At 24.8% G+C, this 13,151-nt stretch overlaps 2 protein-coding genes across 4 annotated transcripts; one reads left to right on the top strand and one right to left on the bottom strand.

Annotated features, from left to right (window-relative positions):
• Window positions 1-1,571: 1,571 nt before the first annotated feature.
• On the bottom strand, window positions 1,572-3,296 carry LOC126551478 (uncharacterized). The gene is made up of 2 exons (XM_050204922.1): window positions 2,977-3,296; window positions 1,572-1,927 (listed from the first exon to the last, which is right to left on the bottom strand). The coding sequence occupies exons 1-2, from the start codon at window positions 3,082-3,084 to the stop codon at window positions 1,679-1,681; spliced, it is 357 nt and encodes a 118-aa protein (XP_050060879.1). The 5' UTR covers window positions 3,085-3,296; the 3' UTR covers window positions 1,572-1,678.
• A 1,124-nt stretch (window positions 3,297-4,420) lies between these two features.
• Window positions 4,421-11,962, top strand: LOC114120031 (DNA repair and recombination protein RAD54B-like). Of its 3 annotated transcripts, none has more exons than XM_050204127.1 (13): window positions 4,421-4,646; window positions 5,952-6,078; window positions 6,687-6,972; window positions 7,047-7,143; window positions 7,216-7,464; window positions 7,530-7,732; window positions 7,792-7,939; window positions 8,032-8,532; window positions 8,588-8,746; window positions 9,538-9,814; window positions 9,885-10,171; window positions 10,231-10,428; window positions 11,270-11,464. In XM_050204127.1, the coding sequence occupies exons 2-13, from the start codon at window positions 6,021-6,023 to the stop codon at window positions 11,330-11,332; spliced, it is 2,526 nt and encodes an 841-aa protein (XP_050060084.1). In that variant the 5' UTR covers window positions 4,421-4,646; window positions 5,952-6,020; the 3' UTR covers window positions 11,333-11,464. The 3 variants fall into 3 exon arrangements, 2 of the variants coding, with proteins under 2 accessions (XP_050060084.1, XP_050060083.1); XR_007605122.1 differs by lacking the exon at window positions 4,421-4,646 and adding an exon at window positions 11,903-11,962 and having other exon boundaries at window positions 5,756-6,078; window positions 11,270-11,426; XM_050204126.1 differs by lacking the exon at window positions 4,421-4,646 and having other exon boundaries at window positions 5,756-6,078.
• Window positions 11,963-13,151: the final 1,189 nt, after the last annotated feature.

The raw sequence follows: 13,151 nt of genomic DNA, 5'->3' as shown, positions 1-13,151 counted from the left end.
AAATAAATAAACTTATACATATATTTAAGTGGTATAAAATATATACAGCTTAATTTGATAAAATTATCAAAGTTAACTTTTGAAAAATTGACTAAACACCTATATGGCTATATTATAACAATTATTTTTGTCTGGTTTAAAATTGTCTGGGCAGCTTTAGATATTATGATTGATGTGTGTATAGCACAGAGTGCTAAAATTAGAAGAATGCACGAAAGGTGTCTAAATCTAAATTAAAGTTTAATCATAGAGAGAGGCTCCAAAATAGTTCTTGGACTGGGAGTTAAAGCTGGCCTTGGAAATTCTTTTATTCAAATTTAAAGTCCATTATAAATCAAATATTAGTAATCATATTAAACATAAAGTTCGAAACTTTTGATAATAAATAATTTATATTAAAATATTTAAGTACATAATTTAATGTCCATAAATAATTTAAATAATAATCTAAATAAATATTGAAGTACTATTAATGGATGCTATGTGTCTAGGTACTTTTATAATATTATTATTGGTTATCCTATCCGTTAAGTATTCCCTTTAATATGAACTATTATGAAGTACCAGTCTAATAGTATAAAAATTAAATATTTATTTAATTTTTTTTTATTAAATTGAGAGGTCAATAGCAATGGTCATTGAACAAGAAAATTGTTTTTGTGATTTGGAAGCAATTTAGTTGCGGAGTAAAAATTTTACCGATAATACAATTTATTAATTATAATGTCCTAAAAAAAATTGTATTTGTTTACTTGTCATTATAATATATTTATATATATTATCAACTATTGTGTATGTATTATTTTATCTTTTACTGTATTTAATCAAATACTATAGAAATGCCTACTAATTTATATAAATATTCTACATTTATTTTCTTCTAAAGTCAATTTTGGTTACTTATTGCTAGTATTGACTTCAATAGAATAGATATTGTTTACCTCAGATTATATTACCAATTGTTCCTACATTTTTTGTATATAAATTATGTTTAAATTTTGCATAATACTATTTTATGTTTATTGTGAGGGAAATGGTAAAAATAAAAAATCTTTATAATTCAATATAGCTTGTTTTTATTTATACTGATTAAAATTTGACTATATATTTTTAACATCAACACACAGATAAACAGAAATTTAGTGCTATCTAAGTGAAATTATTGAATATTATTATTGGTATTAGTGAAGTTTTACTCTTAAATTTTAGTAAGTTCTATAGATATTTATTATTGAATATCTAAAATAAAATATGTACATTAATATGATAGTATAAACAAAAACAAAAATTTTAGAAAATTACAAAACATTAACCAATAAAAGATAAAAATGTATTCTAACCTTATTCAATTATAGTACATACTTGCATGTCATTAATGGATGGTTTCTAAATTCTCTATTCAACATTGTAAACTTTATTTATATCAAATGTATTTTGTTTGTTTTTTTCTTTGTGTACCTATATAATTGTACATATCTCCCTAATCCCATATAGGTACTTACTATTCCATTGGGATTTATGAATCATATATTGCTTGTAAAGATAAAAAAAAAATAAAACCTTAGTAATAGTTATTCTCCAATTGCAAGCAATTTTTAATTTAAAATATTAAACACATGTTCATAGTATATTACATATATAATTTTTATAATAATTTATATTGTACAAACCAATCTAACTAGTCTATCTTCTTGAATTTTCTTAACACATGAGTAAAATATTTACGATCTCTATTGCTTTGTTTATCATAACCATTATCTTCTTCTGTTGCATTTTTCAAGGTACTTGAAGTGCTTGAAGATACTTCGGCGGGTTTGTTTTGTTGCACTCGATTGTGATGCGTAGTTGGGTATAATAAATAAAAAATCACAATGAGCACTAAATAAACGATTATCCTTTTAATTGATAAGTTCTTTAATCTTCTGAACTTAAAAAAAAAACAAAGTATTATTAATTTATTGATATTTGATAGATTATCAAGTATCAAGACGACATTTAATTATTAAAAACGGCAATTAGTTTGTTTTTATATGAATCAATACTTGTATTTTTGAATAGGTAGGTATAACCGTTTGGTGTATACAAATTAATTATTTAATTATTTAATTAATAACTGATGAAAATACTGAACAATATAACATTTAAGAAACTTTAAATTGTAAATGTTTTCGCTTCAATATTTTTTAATTACCTATTTGTTTATTTTTCGTAATAATATGAGTACCCACGTCCCACACATACCTACTTCATTTGAATGAAATACCATATCCCGACCACAGTATCACCGTCTATCTGTCTCAAGTACGTATAAGTTAATGTGCAGATTTCGAACTTAGGTGCATTCTAGAACCTAAGATGATCCAATGGTGGCTATGGAGGTGAGACGAGTAAGGCCACATTTTACCTGAATTTCTAGATTAAATAATGATTATATTTTAGCTCATCGACGATAAAAGAATTTTGAATCATTTGTGATATGATTTTATTACCTAAATTATAAAAATGATTTAAAATATTAATTATGGTTTCATGGATAAGAGTATTATTTAATAGAAAAATGTACCCTAACCAAATGTATTAACCTAACCAAATATCGATAAATCAATAAATTCACCCATTTCAATTAAATAAAAAAGGTATAAATATTTTTTATAAATTTATAATAGTACCTACTACCTACTGGCTACTGTTTTAAATTGACTCGATTAATGATATAAATCAGACATTATTACAGGTAAATCAAGTTCACTATAGTCGCTGTATTCTGTAATACATAAATACCTATTCCGTGAAAACAAAATTTGTTATTGATTTTATTATTTATTATAATACGGATAATAGCGAATATAAGTTGGTGATTTATAAATAATATTTACCTATAGACTATAAGTATAGCATTCTGTTTTGCTTATAATTTATTAGGTTGGTACCAAAAATATAATTATTTCAGAAGTGTATATAATATTTAATGCTTACCCATCGCTTAATATTCGATTTATAATTGGGATATTTATTCTGACCGCCATTCAATTTTCCCACACTTAGTTGCAACACTGTATCTTTTGAAAAATTTGAGCTGCTCATATTGATGGGTAAATTCAATTTTAAGTGTTATGTCTATAACTCAATTAGGATAGTGGATAGTACGTAATAAGTATGTGAGTTTACAAAAAAATAGTATTCTTACATTTGTCATATACTTTAATAGTAAAATAATGAGCGAGTTACGTAACTACAGTAGCAAAACAATGTGTGGCTTATTTCTAAAATTCTACGTAGAAAGTACCAAATAAAAATTAATCCTAGACGTTATATGCCTAATTTCAACAACATCTAAATAAATAAAAACAATACATAAATCAGTAAAATGTGTAAAACATCTGTATAGCTATGTACATTTTAGGTAGGTATCTATAAAGCTATAAAATAGCATGAATAATTGATAATTACCTATGTGTATTAAAATCATAAATAATATGAATAATATGTATCATGTAATTAACTGTTGTCTATTGGTAATATTAATATGTAGGTAACACAATATTTATTTATAAAATACTGTTGTACCTACATTATTGTTGTACTAAATAGCGATTCAACGATTAATTAAACATGTATATCAGTGGCGTAATTATGATTTTGTTCTGGGGGGGGATATATAATTTATTGGTTAGACATAAAGTGGGGGGCTCAATAAGTCAATCAATGCATTAAACATTAAAAAAAAAAGGCTCTGGGGGGGATCTATCCCCATACCCCCCTCCATAACTACGCCACTGATGTATATGATATTTTTTTTTGTAGGTTAGGTAGGTACCTAGGTAGACGGTAGTATAGTTCTTGTAAAGTCTTGTATTGGTTTTGGTTTTAAATTCTAGACAATTTTTGTTTTTTTTATCATAGAAAACATCGTGAAAACTTTATGAGTAATTAACATAATATTAAAATCATATCACTGATCAATATTATGTCAATATATTTTGGTGCCTACAAGCTACATAAACACTACTAAAACAATCTTTGTCTAGTAATTATACCTAAATTACAGCACTCTATAAAATATGGCATATAAGGCCTTTTTGTAACACGATTGAGCAAATTATCGGGGTATCAAAAGAAATCGAAATATTAAAATTTTGATTAAGTTTTTAAAATTAAATATTAAACGATTTTAACGATTGAGGATAAAATACTTTGCAATGTTGCCATTTTAAATTTTGAACTATATTATACAAAAATAGGTATTTATTTAAATAATTATAATAGTAGCGTACCTACAAAATTAACACGTCAAAAAGATAATATAAATAAATACTTATCGCAAAAAGTTGCGATTCGCAAAACTGTTTACTATTTGGTTATCTAGCAGCTAGCTCTTCAATAGTCAGTCTCTCTTCGACAGCGTTGTCGAACGGTCTACTGCCGGCTGCCGCGGCCGCCTATCCATTATTATTATTAAAATAAAATACTTTAATGCATTTAAATTTTAAAATAAATTACAATCCACTTTTAGTTACTCAATAAAAACTGTCTATATTAAAAAAAAAAAATAGCATAAAAATAAAATATTGTATTTTAATCGCCTCCATCGTTTAATGCTTAAATGTGCTTTACTGCCTTATGTTAGCTTTCAAGAAATTCTACAGGTAAAAATAAAAAACCTCGTTTATTGTAACAAATTTCATATTATTTAATATTTAACACAAAAGCTGAGAATATCAAGGCTTGATTTTTATAACTTAAAATTTCTAACACTAAGCATCTCACTGTTTGTTCGAGGATTCTTCTTTTGCGAGTTTTTTTTAATTATATTTTAGGTAGCTACCGTCTTTATTTATACAATATTATACCACGGTATCGTTTACTCATTTTGATTGATAAAAAAAGGGGTAAAATGTGTATAATTATCAATTATATTATGATGTACCTATGTATACCTATTGGCTACTACCTATGCCTATATTTCATATAGGTAATTATGTATTTTTTTTTTATGTAGGTACCTATTATATAATATATATTATATATATATCATTTATTTACCTAGGTAATTTATCATATTGCAGTAAAAATAACTAATAAGTATTTATAATCAAATCCTAGCATCAGAATTGGGTTTGTTTTATAGTACTATGGCCCAAAAATTATAACTATTTTTTCTTTCATTCACATCTGCAAAGGAAAAAGTTAATTTTTAAAATCTGTTTGGGCTAGAGGTTTGAGAGACCTATAATTACTAGCTGTTTTCGTGTATTTTTAATTTTACGTCATTTTATAGGGAGGACTATTTGTATACGGATTTTAAAATTGTAAGTTTGTATGTTCACGGGTATATGGTAGCATATTATACTTGTAAAAAAAGGTATGAAAATCTCAATTTTTCTGGGATGTTGAAAATACCTATATATTTTAGTCTGCTTTATACCATTTTCATTTGAAAATTACAAATTTGGATAACTTAATAAATCACAGATAATTTTAATTAAAATAATTTCTTATTTTATATCGTATGATGCGATTCATTCATAAATTATGACAGTATAATAAGTAATAACTATATTATAACATTCATACAATTATTTTATTAAATATTTTGGCGGCAAGTAGTTAATGTCAAATGATGTTATTGTTTTTGTCATTTTGGATTGATTCTTAAATTATGATAATAATAAGTATAAGTTCAAAACAAGTGATAATATACAATATATACGTATATAATATGTATAGTGTTTATGTTTATGATTATGTATTATATTATCTATATAGTACCTTATCATCTACTATCTATTATTTCGCCGGAAGTTAAAATTCAGTCTTAAACTCTTAACGGCCACCAGAAACGGCAGAGACTTAAGTGACCGTAATACTGAATTACTTTATACTATTATTATATGAATTATTAAGAGTTAATAAATGTATTATTATGACTATTACATTTTAACTGTTAATAGCTATTCTTTTTGTAAATTATAACTACACTGTTGGATAGTGTATTACACAAATACTTTGTTTAAATTATCATGAGAAGAAGCCGTGCACCATCCCAAAAGTTTCCACTTGTTCCTAAAGAGGATATTGGTAAGTCTTTATTTATTTATTATTTATTTTATTATTATACCTTTAAATGTTTTAATTTTAATAGTTTAGACTACTTTTGAATCTTGATATCAATAGATATAAATTGAAACCAATTTCAGATTCTATCAATACTTTTTTTTAAATCCTTTTGTTTTACCTAGTGTTGAAAACTTTTCATATAAATTATGTAAATTTATTCATCAATAATTATTTTAAAGTATAAGATAACTTAATTGTTTTTCTATCTGCCATCATTTATAATATCTAGGTACTCTATTTAATTTAATTTGATTCTTTTGCAGCTGTTATAGTTTTAAAAGTAATTTAATATAGAAATATACCAATAATAGGTACCTAGGTACTAATGCTAGATATTAATCTACTCCAACATTTGGTCTGTACCTACTATATTATTATTTTTTTTTTATAGCAGTGTCTAGGTAGTTTTACAATTTATTTATTAATTTTATTATAGGTAATTACAAAAATACATTGATTTATATACCTATAATAGGTATGAAAATTAAAAATATATTTATAAAATATTTTTTTTTGTATTTTAGTATTTATATCTATTATTTTATAATCTTAATGTATTTAAATTTTAGAAAAAGGAGTGAGAGTCATAAGATCACCATCAGAAATTCTTAAACTGATTGATACATGTGATAGTACAACAATAAAAAATGTGTCTGGTATAGTTCAGTCTGATAACCAAACCATCAACAACTGTGTTGAACCTTTAAAACCTCCTCAAAATATAACTAAAAATATTCTTAAGTCTGTACAACATAAAAGGATAATCAAGCCTAGTTTACATGTACCTGAAAATAAAGACCAACATGAAATTAAAGAGAATGTTGTTCAATCATCAAATACCTCAGGAAATAAAAAGTTATTATTATTTATAGTTAAACATTGAAATATTGTATAGATGATATGTTAATTTATTAAAATATTGGTTTTAGGTATAATGTTACATGGGGTAAACAAACAAAAAAGAAGCACAAAACATGGGAAGGTGATGGATACTTAATTGTATCTGATAAATTCGCAGCACTTTATGTAATAATTAATACTAAATATTCATAATTTTGTTATAGTTTTCTTATTTAATATTATAATTTATAATTTTAGGATTTAGATGATCATAAATTAGGTACTACCAGTGACCTAAAATCTTTAGATTTAGAAGATGGTTCAATTATTGTTGTTGGTAATAAGCAAGTCCAGGTATTAGATTTAGTTAATGAATTCGATACTGCAACAATTGAAAAACCAACTGTTATTTCATGCCCAGGACCTCCCCGTAAACGACCAAAGATATTGGTAGATGATAATTCTCCTGAAGCACTAATTATGCCTAAACCTGATATTGATCATCAAGTAAATAAGTTAAAATAAATTAATAATTGTATGCTCATTGTGTTATTTATTTATGAAATATAAAGTCTTTCTTCAACAAAAAACAAGAAGAAATCACTCCAGTTGTGCTTGAACCTTTTTTGGCAAAACATTTAAGACCTCATCAAAAAACTGGCGTTATTTTTTTGTATGAATGTGTTTCTGGATTTAAAGCTCAAGAATATTTTGGTGCTATATTAGCTGATGAAATGGGTCTTGGAAAGACATTACAAACTATTTGTTTGGTTTGGTATGTAACTATCAATTTCATTTATCACAATTTAATTTGTTTGGTATATTTTAATACAGGATGTTACTGAAGCGAGGGCCGTATGGAGGTATACCGTTGGCCAAAAGAGTACTGATAGTTGCTCCTAGTAGTCTCGTGGGAAATTGGGAAAATGAATTTACTAGGTGGTTAGGAAGGGATAGACTAAGGTTGTTTTCTGTAGATCAAGTGAGTTAATATATGCACTATATACATATTTATATATCTAATTGGTTATAGATTTAATATAAAATATTTATTTTTATTTTTAAAATGTATAGAAAAAAAAACCCTCAGAGTTTGCTAGATTACCTGCTCGGAGTTATCCAGTAATGATAACTTCATATGAAATGTTAGTGCGTTACATTGAAGAAATTGAAAAAATACATTTTGATTTGATGGTATGTGATGAGGGCCATAGATTAAAAAACAACAGTACTAATACATCATTAGCATTAAGAAAAATAGAATGTAAACGAAGAATTTTATTGACTGGTACACCAATTCAAAACGAACTTGCTGAGTTTTATGCACTAATAGACTTTGTTAATCCTGGAATATTGGGAACTTATACAATGTTTAAACGTGAGTTTGAGGATAAAATTGTTGAATCTCAACAACCGGAATGCCATCCACAAATAATTTCTTTGGGAAAACAAAAAGCTTCAGACCTTAATGAAGTAACTGAAAAATTTATTTTAAGAAGGACTCAAGATGTTAACAATAAATATCTACCTTCTAAATATGAATCTGTAGTATTTTGTGCAATGGCTCCTATTCAGGTAATCATTTTTGATATTTTAATGTATAATTTGTTTAATGTAAATAATATCCTAGTGTCGTTTATATGAAGAAACTGTTTCATACTGGGAAAATCGTGTACAAGAATTTGGCTTAAGTACTATTTCACACTTCAGTGTCATTACTATGTTAAAGAAAGCATGCAATCATCCAGAATTATTACTAAACAATTACAATAACAATGATACTACTGAAGTATGAAAAATTTAATGTTTATATTAGTGATGGGTTGAACTCTGAAATTCAAATCAAATTACCAAAATTAAAACAATTTAAGTCAAACTTGAACTCTAACATTTTTTATCATTTTAAAATGAAATGAACTATAATTACAATTATATTTTGAGTTTTCATATTATCTATTCTAAATTTTAAGTCTATGTAACTGACAACTGTGTTTACAATAAGTTTAGATAATTTCTTATTTTATTTTTTTTACATAGATCACAATAAACAATAATTAGTAATAGAAATATACATATTTCAAAAATAAAAATGTATAAAATATTATTATTAATTATATATTTTATATTATCATGTAGAAATACCAATTTTTTGCTATTAAAGAAAAAGTTTCTGTCTGGTATACCCATATAGATTTTTGCCATTAAAATAAATGTAATACATACGAAAATAGCTATAATATAGGTACACGGCTTTTAATAGTATAATTATTATTTATTTCTAAACAGTTACTATCAATTTTTAAAAATAACCTTTGATGAATTGTATTAATATTTGGTTTTTGAACTATTATGGTCAGAAAGTCTGATTCAACAAGTATTATCAAGTTCGTTTTTCAATCAGTAAAAGATGCTTGATAGATCGGCTTAAATTTTTTTCTTATTGAGTTTGAATTTTGAATTGAACAAAACATCAAAGGTTTGGTTTGTGATTCAAACAACTCAACTCATCACTAGTTTATGTATAATAAATAAATTTAAAACCATAAATAGGTGATGTATGATTAATATTTTTTTTTTTAGGAAACACTAAGTCAACATTTGAATCGCACTATTGTTTTAAAACATTCATTAATAGAAAGTTCAGGAAAACTTATAGTTGTTGACAATTTACTAAAAGAGTTACATAAAAATAGTTCTGAAAAAACAGTTTTGATATCATATTATACTCAGACTTTAGATATATTTGTGAAGTTATGTGATATGAAACATTACAAATATTTGAGACTTGATGGATCTACTGCTACTGCTCAACGAACTGATATAGTTAAAAAATTCAATGATTCAAATTCTGATTACAGTACTTATTAATTTTTACAAAAAGACATTCATTGTAAATTAATTTTATAATAAGTTAAATTTATTTATAGGTGTTCTTTTATTAAGTGCTAAAGCAGGTGGCGTTGGTCTGAATCTTGTTGGTGCATCCAATTTGATTTTGTATGATTCTGATTGGAATCCAGCTTCTGACCAACAAGCTATGGCTAGAATTTGGAGAGATGGTCAAAAAAAAAGTGTTCACATTTATAGGCTGCTAACAAGTGGTACAATTGAAGAAAAAATATTCCAAAGACAAATTAGTAAAACTGGTTTAAGTGAAGCCATCACAAATCCTGATAATCAAAATAATACAAAATTGTCATTTGATCAACTTAAAGTATGGTTGGACATTTTTAGAATTTTAATAACTTAAAATATTGACAATTTATGTTTTAGGATTTATTCAATTTCCAAAAAGATGCTTTATGCTCAACTCATGATTTATTGGAGTGTAATTGTGGTGGAAAAGGTTTAGTTCTTAGTGATAATAGTACATTTGAATGTGATGACAAAAAATCGGAAGCACCACTACGTGTAAATGAATTGATGAAATGGGAACATCATTCATCACCTTTTAATAAAGGTGTTTTAGAAGTTAGTATAATAGTATAGTATTTTTTAGTTCTGATAAAAAATTAAAAATATAAATACAAAAGGTGTCTAAAAAGTGCCGGTTACATTAAATTATTTATTAGTGAAAAAAATTTTTCTTTAAGAACAGTATGGCTCTCAACTTTTATTTTTTGAATAATACTACAGTATAATATATAAATATGCAAGTGGTGTTAATTGTATCCTTAAAATTTGGACATTACAATTAATTGATAAACATATTGTGCTGACTACTATATTCATTGGATATCAATTGTCTAAACTATTGATTTTTAATTGTACTTAAAAACATAATATTGTTATCAGGGCTTAAAAGTTAAAGTGAATGCATTTCAACCTAGCAAAGTCATATTATTTTAATGCTGGCTGATATAATAATCTATTTCAAGATTATTAGTAAAATACATTGCATTTTATCTTGTTTATTAAATATTTCACATATCTTTTAGAATTTTAATATATTTTTTAGTAACTTTTTAACCATTACTTTTGAGGAAAGGGGCTGATAATTTGTCGAATAGAGGAGATTTAAGTATAGGACCCTCATAAGTTTTGTATGCTAATGTTGTGAGTTAGTCATTTTAGACTTAAAGCAGTTTTCATATAAATTACAATTTTAATACAATATGATATAGTTTTTTCTTATGTAATGTATGTTGATAGAACACTAAAATCTTTTTAAATTTCCTTGAAAATATTCTTATGGTTGACACAGACACATTAGTTTTATTTTAAATTCTTTAAATTAATTATAGTTAATTAATTCTAACATTTTATATTATGTTAAATACAGTGTTTTTTTAATGTTTTAATTTTGTTTTAGGCTATGAACTTATTTGGAGTATCAAAAACTATTCGTTTCTTGTTTAGGAATAAAGCAAATTAATTGAATATTCAATACAATATTGGCCATAAGATCCTCATACTAATTGTGTGCCTTTTATATTTTTTCATCCCTATATAACTAGACTGTATAATATGTATGTATTGTTAAAAAATATATTTAATATCATCTTAATGTTAATTCATTATTTACATACTCATTTGTACAGTTGAGTCTCCATAATTTGAATTTCAAGAGAGGTAAACATTAATTTGACTTATGTTTTTTCGAGTTACAAATATTGTATTAAGTATATAAGAATTCCCTAAGGAAAAAAAAATTGAGTTGAGACTCAACTGTATAATATTATATAATTAATAAATTAAAAAATAAGAATTTTTTAATATCCTTTTATTGAATATAATACAATGAATAAATAGGTACTATCTGTTATAATGTGAAAAATTAAATAATAGTGTTTTGGTTCTAAAAGTTTAAAGCTGTACCACAATCCTGCTTGTGTACCCTCCCTCAAATATAGAGGCGGCTTCTTTGACATAATCTCTTGTTATAGTTGTCTACCTAATTGTCTATACTCTATTTAATGTGTGTCCAACTTTTTTTAACTTGCAGGCCACATTCAAAATTTATATTTATACTGCAAGCTGTGTATGCCTGTTCATTTTGATAAAGTATACAATGGATAGGTAATATATTTTATCATATAATATAATAATATTAATAATACTAAATACAAATTGAAATAATTTAATGTATGATTTTGGTTGTGTACTTTAAAGTACTGAATATTTCCAAGATAGTCGTTAGTTTATATTTGACATTCAAACTGTAGATTTTTTTCTAGAACATATTCTTTGCATTTCTTGTTTCAAAAAATAAATAACCTCAATTTTAATTATTAATATGTCTCAAAATAAAAACTCAATATTGATATTGAATGAGATTGTATAAGACAAAAAAGCTTTCACACAAATTAATTTCCATAAAGTATTCTTAAATCTAATTAAAAATCTCAATTAAAATAAAATAAAAATGAATTTATAAAATTGTTGAATTTTTCATACACTCTATGAAATGATAATTTCAGAATAATTTTTCCTTTTTCATGTAGATATTATAAAATCAAGTACCTAAGTAAATTCTTGCTCTATTTATTTATTTATTATTAAATTAACTGAACCAATTGTGTATAAGTAGGTAATAATGATCATAAATTACTATATAAATACAGAATAGGAGAATACAACAATAAATTATACAATAACATAAGTAATAATGTTTTATTAAATACTGACACAAACAGAATTTACATAATAGTCAACAACATTTTATCTTTGGCAAATAAAATGTTTATTTGCACTCTTAAACTAGTATACATAGGTAACAGTTATTATATTATATTATATTATGATTTATATAAACCATTAATTAAGTCTTACAATTACATTAAAAAATATATCTTTCACAAATTAATTCAGCCATATAGGTAGTGTTTTAACTTTTAATACTGATACTTTTCTTATATTTATTTATGTAATTTTACATAACCCTTAAATGATAATTAGGTAATTTCCTACTTATTATTCTTATCATGTCATACTCAAACGCAAAAGCGTATATGGTTAAATGACATGGGAATTTTGACACAAAGAATTTGAGAAAAATAATCATTGCATTTAAATGCTCAGTTAATATGGTCATATGGGAGAGACTTCTATTACTCCCTAATCTATCCTGCTAACTACCTATGTTAAAATGATTGTATAACATATTAATTCCATTAAAAATATCATATTATTTTCACAGAGAAGGCCATATTATGATCTAAAATCGATTTGATTGTATACAGATATTAACACTA

This window comes from Aphis gossypii, chromosome 3 (genome assembly GCF_020184175.1).
Source record: "Aphis gossypii isolate Hap1 chromosome 3, ASM2018417v2, whole genome shotgun sequence".
Lineage (NCBI taxonomy): Eukaryota > Metazoa > Arthropoda > Insecta > Hemiptera > Aphididae > Aphis > Aphis gossypii.
The sequence above is the reverse complement of the archived record's forward strand: the minus strand, read 5'-3'. Positions and strand labels throughout refer to the sequence as shown.

Excerpts from the sequence above, each read along its gene's own strand:
- LOC114120031 (XM_050204127.1), top strand. The coding sequence starts at position 6,021 with ATGAGAAGAAGCCGTGCACCATCCCAAAAGTTTCCACTTGTTCCTAAA. Across the intron at positions 7,144-7,215 it reads ATAAATTCGCAGCACTTTAT|GATTTAGATGATCATAAATT; the intron begins GTAATAATTAAT and ends TTATAATTTTAG. Across the intron at positions 10,429-11,269 it reads TTAATAAAGGTGTTTTAGAA|GCTATGAACTTATTTGGAGT; the intron begins GTTAGTATAATA and ends ATTTTGTTTTAG.
- LOC126551478 (XM_050204922.1), bottom strand. The coding sequence starts at position 3,084 with ATGAGCAGCTCAAATTTTTCAAAAGATACAGTGTTGCAACTAAGTGTG. Across the intron at positions 1,928-2,976 it reads AATCGAATATTAAGCGATGG|TTCAGAAGATTAAAGAACTT; the intron begins GTAAGCATTAAA and ends TTTTTTTTTAAG.